We start from the raw sequence: 9,370 nt of genomic DNA on the forward strand, positions 1-9,370 counted from the left end.
ATAAAGTCAGGTTAGCACTTTCAATTTACTTTCCCCACTTCCCTTAATGCTAATGCCTTCCCTAAGATGCTCATCTCCCCATTTATCTGGAATCTATCCTGTTTGTACATAGTGATTAGCCTGTTGGGTCCCCCATGAGACCGTGAGCCCCTTGAGAGTAGGGACTGGATTTTGGGGGTTTGTTTTTTGCCTTTCTTTCTCTTTCCAGAGCTTAGTACAGTGGCTGACACACAGCAGGAGCTATTTAATAATGCTTCAGGGCATACAAGGTACTTAAAAAAAAAAGCCTCCGATCCTTGCTGCAAGCATTCGGCGTCCAGTCCTCCCCAAAAGACCGTGCAAAAAGAAGCGAGCTCCACAGCCTCAAATCCACAAACTCCTACAGGAGAGGGAGGGAGGCTCCGCGCCGCGGCTGGGGAAGGAGGAAGGGGGCGGCAGCGGGGGCCAAGAACGGGGTGCAGGGTGCAAGGGGGCGCGAGTTTACCTTTTCCCGCTTGTCCCAGCTGTACTGCTTCTGCGGCGGCTGCTCCCCGGCTTCCCCAGACGCCGGCGGGGACTGCTGTTGCTCCTTCTTGGTCTTCCGCTTCTTGGAGAAGAAGCAGCCCATGGTGCCGGTCCACGGGCTGGCCGCCCGCCGCGCCGCGCCGCGCCCTACCCCCGCAGGCCTCGCGCACCCTCTCCCCCTCCTCCCGCGCGCGACACGGGCACGAGAGGAGCCCCGATAGGGCGAGAAATAAACCACCCTCTTTCCCCGGGGCTCCGGGTCCCCCGGGCCGACCAAGCTGGAGCTCCCTGGAGTCAGTCGTCCACCCACTGTCGCAGCCGCCCCGCCCCTCCCTGCGCGTCTTCCGCACCCCCCCCCACCCGCCCCAAATGACCCCACCCACCCCTACCCCACCACGCACACCCTGGGCTCCCCGGCCTTGCCGCGGCTGCCTCGCTAGCCCTCTCGCTTAGCTTTCTCTCCCCCTCTCTCCCCACCGTCTCCCTGACTACCGCCCGCCACCAATGGCTGCTGCGCGCCCGGTGGGCCAACCGGAGTCCCTCGAAGCGGCCCCGGCTCCGCCCTCGGTGACGTCAGAATGCCCGGGAGAGCCAATGGGCCGCAGAACTTCCGCGCCGGGAGTTCGATCGGCGTTCTAGTCACACGCCCCCACCGCCCCACCCCCATCTCGGTCCCGGGACCATGGTGAGCTCCCGGGAGCCCGGTGCAAGGAGCTTGCTCCGCCCCCTAGCTGGGATCTGGGGGTGGGGTCAGGTGGGGCGGCAACGTGGCAGGCCCCTCCTCAGCCTTTTAAATTCGGTGTTACGAAATGAGGTTTAGGAAGAACTGAACTTCCTATTTTTTATGCTGTGCCCTTGCATTCGTATCCTTGCTCATCATTATGAATGATCATAGGAAAGGGAGCGATGCGTGATGGAGAGAGGGCTGGCCTCGGAGTTAAGAAGCCCTAAATCCGAGTCCTGCTTCTGACACTTATTGTCTGCAGGACCTTAATCTCTTAATACCCCCTGCACTTAATGCCCCACCCCCCCAGATTTTTGGACTATACTATATTGCGGAACAGTTGTTGCTCTAGAGGAAGTTCCTCACTGAAACCTTCCTATAATGATGAAATCACAGATTCCTCCCCACACCTTTTTTTAAACAAAATTATCAAAAACTTCAGCCCTACCAGATACCCTACAGATCATCTAATCCAATCCCTCCACCCCCTTCATTTACATATGAGAAAAATGAGGCTCAGAGTTCAAGGTAGTAAATGCAATTGGCAGGATAGGAACCCAGGTTTCACTCCAAATCCAATGCTTTTTCCTTTGCACCATGATGACATTTTATAATAGTAGGGGGGAAAACCCTAAACTTCACCAAACAATTCGGAGCTAGGTCCCAAGAGCTTTTAAACTGTGACCCAGTGATATCGCTTTGTTGTTGTTGAGTTGTTTTCCAGTTGAATCCTAATCTTAACCCCATTTGGGCTTTTCTAGGCAGAGAAATTGGAGTGGTTTTGTCCTTTCCTTCTCCAGGTCATTTTACAGACGAGGAAACTGAGGCAAACAGGGCTAAGTGACTTGTCCAGGGTCACACAGCTAACAAGTATCTGAGGATGGATTTGAACTCAATAAGATAGAGTTTCCTGACTCCAGGCCTACCCACTACACCACCTGGCTAGCTGGCTACTAGGCTTGTATCCCAGTGAGACCAAAGAAAAAGGAAATGGAACCACACATACAAAAATGTTTATAGTAGCATGTGTAGTGTGTGTAGGGGGGGGGTGCAGCAGGAATTGCAACCTGCGAAGGTACCCATTAATCGAAGAATTGCTGAACAAGTTAATGGTATAGTATATGAATATTATAGAACACAATAGTGCTGTTAAAAAAATGATGAAGCAGCTGGTTTTAGAGAAACCTGAAATGATTTGTATGAACTGAAGCAAAGTGAAGTTTGCTCAACAAGAACAATTAATACATAACAAGAATATTATAAAGACAAACAAGACTTAACTAACCAAAGACTTATGACCAACACAATGACTAACCACAATTCCAAAGGCCTCCTTTTGATCTTCCTCCAGATAGATACTGATTGATGCCAACTGAATCGAAGTATATTATATATTTTTAAATTTAATTTAATTTTTAATTTTTCCCCAATTATATGTAAAGATTTTTTTTGAGTTCCAAATTTTTCTCCCATCTTCACTTCCCTCCCCCATCCTGAGGCCGGCAAACAATCTGATGTAGGTTATACATTACAATTATGTTAAACAAAGTATATTATATTTTTGGACATGGCCAGTGCAGGAATTTGTTTTGTTTAACTATAAATGTCTGCAACTAGCTTTTTAAAAAAACTTTTTCAAAGGCTAGGAGGAAGAGAATATAGAACTGAAAATAAAACAAAATTGAATTTTTGAAAAAGGAAATAAATCATGAAAAAAAATTAAAAATAAAGAAGTCAGTTCACCTAGGTTCAATTCCTCTATCTCAGCTGTCACTTGTGAATTAGGGCAAGCCTTTTATTTAACCTTCTCCTTCTCAGTTCTCACTTGAAAAATAGGAACAATGATACCTGTGAAAAAAACACATATAAGACACTGTCTAAATGTCATCTATTTTCATTATAGCAGTTATTTATATAATACTATGTTTTATTTTAATTTGGGGGGGAGGTAGGGTTAAGTGACTAGCCCAAGGTCACACAGCTAGTAAGTGTTTGAGGTCAGATTTTAAGATGAGTCTTTCAGTCTCCAGGCCCAGTGCTCTATCTATTACATCACCTAGCTGCATCAATGTAACTATGTTTGACCTTAGTCAAGTTACTTGTTTTCTCATCTGTAAAATGAAGGGAATAAACTAAATAGATATTCCTTTGAGGTCCCTTTCAGGTCTTTATCTATGATCTTATGACATTATATATACATATACACATATATTTTTACATGTTATACACACACACAGATATCTATAAGTTACATAGAAAGCGTATATTTAATCTTAGAAATAATAGTGAGCCGGGGCAGCTAGGTGGTGCAGTGGATAAAGCACCAGCTCTGGATTCAGGAGGACCTGAGTTCAAATCCCATCTCAGACACTTGACACTTACTAGCTGTGTGACCCTGGGCAAGTCACTTAACCCTCATTGCCCCACAAAAATAAAATAAAATAATTTTTAAAAAAGAAACAATAGTGAGTCACTGGAGTGTACTGAGTAAGGGGTAGTAGGAAAATGACATAGACCTCTCCAAACACAGTCTTCATTCTAACACCACTACACCAGGATTATTGTTCTTCCTTACCTTGTTATCATTTTTCAACACAAAAATAAGAGTTGTATATAAAATATTTTATAATAGAGCACTATTTCAAATCCTGGCTCTACCACTTACTGTGTAACCTTGGACAAATAGTTTCACCTTCCTAGATTTTGCTGTTCTGTCATGTCAGTCATGTCTGACTCTGTGACCCCATTTAGAGTTTTCTTGACAAAGATACTGGAAGGGTTTGACAGTTCTTTCTCCATCTCATTTTATCGATAAGGAAACTGAGGCATACAAAGATAAGTGACTTGCCCAACATCACACAGCTAGTAAGGTCTGTGGCTTGATTTGAACTCAGACCCTCCTGACTTTATCTACTGAACACCTAGCTGCCCCTCTTAGAAACTAGAGCTTAATTTCCTCACATAAAAGGAGGAGTCTGGATCAAATGAACTTTAAGGTCCCTTCCAACTCCTGATTCTATCAACCTACTTCTTACCTCTTCTCAAAGGAAGGAAACCATGCCATATTTTTTCATTTATAAAGTCAATTTATATTTACTGAGTGTGTATTTACTATATGGCTAGCATCCTGGCCAAAAAAAATATCAGGTGTCCTTGCCTCCCTGAAGCTTAGGATCTTAGTTGGGGAGATGATATTAGTGAATTGTACGTAAGTAATTGTATGTAAGGCAAGTCCCCAACCTCTGTCTGGTGATATAGTCATAGAATATAATCACAAAAAATTAAGTATTTACTACCAGTAATGGCTTGGTCAACCCAAGCACGACTACCTCAATTCCTTATTGAAGCACCAGGAAGCAATTCATTGGATGAACAATGATTCCCCCCTACCCCCAACCCAAATTAAAAGACAATCAGCCTTTTTAAAGTTTAATTAAAATCCCAGTGAGTTTCTGTCAGTCAAAGAAAGTTTGTTAGTTCTATCCAGTTTTGGTGGGAGCAAACAGTTATGGATTAATCTGATCTTTTAAAGTGAATCACCGGGCAGCTAGGTGGCGCAGTGGATAGAGCACAGGCCTTGGAGTCAGGAGTACCTGAGTTCAAATCCGGCCTCAGACACTTAACACTTACTAGCTGTGTGACCCTGGGCAAGTCACTTAACCCCAATTGCCTCACTAAAAAAAAAAATGTATAAAGTGAATCACCCTTCAAGAAGTTAGGTGGGGATTCCTCCCTGAAGCCCCCTGGCATCCAGCAATAGAATAACTCAACCAAAAGGAGGCACATTATCTAGCAGCTAGAGTCAAATTGACAGTTTCAGGCATATCTGAATCACCAGAGCTAAGGAGACTTCTGCTAGACCTAAAGGATCCTGCTCTTTCTGAAAGAGTATAATGTACTGAGAAAGTCCCCTAGCTGATTCACCAATTATAGCAGTAGAAGCCTATACCCTACAGGGTATCCTCTAACCTGAGGTAGGATTTACCATCTTGGGGAGGCAGTCTATCAACCTGGAAGTGTTTAGTGGGGTACTAGGCCCAAGTGCATGCTGAGCAATCAAGTGGTGGAGGTGGTGCTGAGGTAACTGAAAGTAAGAAAAACATCTCAGAATAATAAAAGGATAATTCATGGAAAATCAGAGACACTGTAGGATGAGACTGAATATGAGCTCTTAGCTGTTCTCTGACTCTGGTTCATACTCCAAGTGACAAGCTTCTCTGTGAGGCAGAGAGAAGAGAAGGGAGCCAGGACCGTGTTACTGTAGCACATACTTTTTCTACATGGGAGTAGGAAAAGACTCCATTTCTTCCACGGAATAAAAAATAGAGGGACCTTCTCAAATTTTTGTGTTAGACACAAAAAGACATTAGGAAGGAGAATGTGGTGGCAGAAAAATCATTGGTCAGAAGCACAAGATTCAAGTTCTATCTGACTAGCTAACAATGTGACTCAGGACAAGCCACTCTGGGAAACTCATATGAAAAAAAGACAATTATTTAAACTACTTACCTTACAATGCTGTCATGAGGAACATATGTTATTAACTTTGAAGTGTTATGGAAATGTCAGTTAATATTATAGATACAAGTTTTGAGTTTATTTTTAATGGATTCCAATAGAGTAATTGTTTAAGGTTTTTTTTTTCTCTGACAGTATATTTTCAATTTAGCATTAACATTCATTGATTCCCTAAAATTAATTCTGTTGTTTGGTTTTTTTAGATTCCAACTAGAAGTTCCTTTCTTCTGCCTTCCTATAGTCTTTTAAGATCTTCTTTATTTCCTTCCTTCCTTTTTTCCTTCCACAATTATTGAGTATCCATTATGAGTAGATATGTAATATCTATATTAAATATAAACAAACACACACAAGGTTTTATGTCAGGTATTTCTACCTGTGCTTATTAGTCTGACGCATTAAGATTGTGATGCAGTTTGAGAGTTAATTTGTTCTCTCAAAAAGCTCTCCTCTGCTAATTTTATAAAGAAAAAAAACCTTCTTGCAGCTAAGTTTAAGCCCTTTTCTCCTTTTACCAAATAAAATCCCCCCCAAAAACCAGGAAGTTAAAAAGCAGAACCCTCTTCATAATACTGCAGCCAAATCAATGACTCATTTAAGACTTACATTTTAGGCAGAGAAATGACATTAATAAGTGGTAATAGAAAGGTAAAATTTTAATATCTGCATGGTTAATATTCTCATGCCTATAAAACTAGAGCCATATATGTGTACATGTGCATACATACATACATACATACATACATATATTCCTTAATCACTGCAACCCTGTGCAGTATGCCCACTTTTTTAAACAAGGAAACTGAGGTTGAGTGATTAGCCAAATATCATTCCAAGTGGTAGGTCCAGTACTCAAACCCAGCCCTTCTAACTATAATTTCAACCCCCTTTTCACTATATATATTTTAATTAGATATTGATTTAGAATGCTTTATGCAACTGGGTTCAACAATCCCCAATGAAACTATGGAGTCATTTCTCCTACCTGCCTTTCTGAGGTGGTTTCAAGTTGAAGTTTTAAAATGTTTATTTATTATTATGAACTTGCCAAACATCAATAAATGAATATTTCCTCATACAAGGAAGAGAAAAAAGAGGTTTGTATGTAATAATTAATATAATATCACAAATCTATATTAATTCAGTTTGTTTTAAAATTATAAATTAATTTTAACATCATACTTCCAACACCGTCCTACTTGTCTGGGAACTTTTTAGAAGTCTTTCACAATACTTTTCCTTTACAATATTTTGGTAATTGAATAAATTATTCTAGTACATGTGCTTATTTACTCTATTCAGTTCTTCCAGGTTTCTCTGAATCTGTCCTTTTTGACATTTCTTATGGTACAATAACATTTCATTACATCCATATGCCTAAATTTGCTCGGCCATTCCCCAATTAATGATTATTTTTTTTCCTCTAGTGATTTGCTATGAAGTATTTTTACATGTATGGGTCCTTTACTTCTTTCTTTGATCTCTTTCAGATATATTCTAAGTAATGACATAACTAGGTCAAGGGCATGCACAATTTAGTGACTTTTTGAGTATAGTTCCAAACTGCTTTCCAGAATGGCTACATTTAATTCATACCTCAACCCAAAATGTCTTTTCTCCCTAGCTCCCCCAGCAATGGTCATTATCCCTTTTTGGTCATCTTTGCCAATCTGATGGCAAAAATCTAAGGTGAAATATCAGAATATTTTAATGTACATTTCTTTTCATATTAGTAACTTTTCATAAGATTGATAAGAGCTTGCCTTTCTCTTTGCTTGTTCCCAACTTTTGACCATTTATTTATTCGAGTAAGGGCTCTTGTTCTTATATATTTTTATTAATTCCCTACACATGTTGGATTTGAAATATTTAGCTGAGTATTTGCTGCAAAGATATTTTTTCCAACTCAACCATTCCTCTTAAGTCTAACTGCATTATTTTTATATAAATGTTTCAATTTTATGTAATCAAAACTGTCTACTTTATCTTCTGTGGTCCTCTTTATTCCTTGTTTGGTAAAGAACTCATCCCCTATCCACAGCTATTAAAGGTGTTTTTTCCCTACTCCTCTGATTTGTTTATATTATGACCTTTTATATTTACATTGTATGTACATTTGGAATTTATTATATTGTACAGTGTGAGTTGTTGGTTGAAACCTATTTTTTGCCGAGTTGCTTTGTGGTTTTCCCTGAAATTTCTGTAAAAAATTTAGTCCTTATCCCAATAGTTACAGTGCTTAGATTTATACAATACTGTTACTGTGTTCAATTGCTTTTATATGTTGTTGTTTTTTGGTTGGGCAATGAGGGTTAAGTGACTTGCCCAGGGTCACACAGCTAGTAAGTGTCAAGTGTCTGGAGCTGGATTTGAACTCAGGTCCTCCTGAATCCAGGGCCAGTGCTTTATCCACTGTGCCACCTAGGTGCTATGCTTTTATATGTTTTTTACCCAATCTATTCTACTCATAAGCTTTTCTATTTTTAAACAATACTATATAGTATTGCTTATTACTGCTTTGTAGTATAGTTTAAGATCTGACACTGCTAGGCTCCCTTCCTCCATCCTTTCATTTATTTTATTATTCTCAATTTAAATGCACACAAAATTACATTTCCATATACACAACCTCTTGATATATATATAGACACATTTACATATGTATGTGTGTAGAGTGTATATGTATATGTATGCATTCATGTGTACATATGTGGGTTTTTTGTGTGTAAAATACTAACTATCCTAGCCCCCAGTTCCTAAAGACCAGGAAAGTTAAATCTCCTCTAAACTCCCCAATCTGTCCCCGCCCCACATTCCCAGTTAGTCAGTGCCCTTAAGGGACTTGGGGTGTGTAGGTTCTCTGCAATTGGTTCCAGCCCCTACTGATGGTATTCTCTCAAGTATAAAGGGGTTCCTCACACCCTAGTTTCCTCTTAGTCACTAATAGTCAAACTATCTTTTACAAAGGAATATTTACTTCAGAAAGTATGATAACAAATACACAACAGGCTTAGTTCAGTTCCTATAGAACATGGATTCTCAGGGCTTTTCTGCCAGGCAGGCTGCCTAAAATATCCCACCTGACATCCTGGCTCCAAGGTCTCCATGGTTCAAACTGGTCTGGTGGGCATCAGCAACAGCATCTAAAACTGAGAAGAAGAAAAGGACAAAGCAGAGCAAGAAAAACACCCTAGCTATGGGATCTAAAAAGAGAAGGGGAAATGTGTCCCCGCTCCTGGTTCAGTTCATGGCATCTGTGCTGTGGGTGAATTGGGACCCTCACCCTCTGGACTCACAAGAAAAAAAAATACACAGGAAAGAGAGATTGGCTAGTTTTAAAGATATGCTCTGTATTGTTTACACAGCTGATTCGAGGTTACTCCTACCTATGTGAGAGTAGAACTCAGCTAAGTAGAGTAACTGCATGTTAGGCAATCTGGGTATACTTAGGTGAAGTCTCCTTACATTATATAGTACATTCATATGCATATGTATACATGCACATATATGTATTGTATATATGTGTATTTATTCATATATATGGACAAAAATGTTTAAATGGCTCTCCTTTATTGTCGTTACTATTTTAAACCACTTCTCTCTTGTCCCATATTCTCCAATAAA

The 9,370-nt window shown here is 40.4% G+C and overlaps 1 protein-coding gene across 2 annotated transcripts in view; it reads right to left on the reverse strand.

The window, feature by feature from the left end:
• RP2 (RP2 activator of ARL3 GTPase) overlaps positions 1-815 on the reverse strand; it is a 47,711-nt gene extending 46,896 nt beyond the window's left edge. Inside the window, exon 1 of one of the 2 annotated variants that reach the window (XM_043998288.1) lies at positions 485-815. In XM_043998288.1, coding sequence (XP_043854223.1) covers positions 485-607 — 123 coding nt within the window. In that variant the 5' untranslated portion in view covers positions 608-815. The remainder of the gene's footprint in view (positions 1-484) is intronic. The other variant, XM_043998289.1, reaches the window with a different exon arrangement.
• Between the last annotated feature and the right edge of the window lie 8,555 nt (positions 816-9,370).

Source organism: Dromiciops gliroides, chromosome 3 (assembly GCF_019393635.1).
Source record: "Dromiciops gliroides isolate mDroGli1 chromosome 3, mDroGli1.pri, whole genome shotgun sequence".
In the NCBI taxonomy this organism is placed as follows: Eukaryota; Metazoa; Chordata; class Mammalia; order Microbiotheria; family Microbiotheriidae; genus Dromiciops; species Dromiciops gliroides.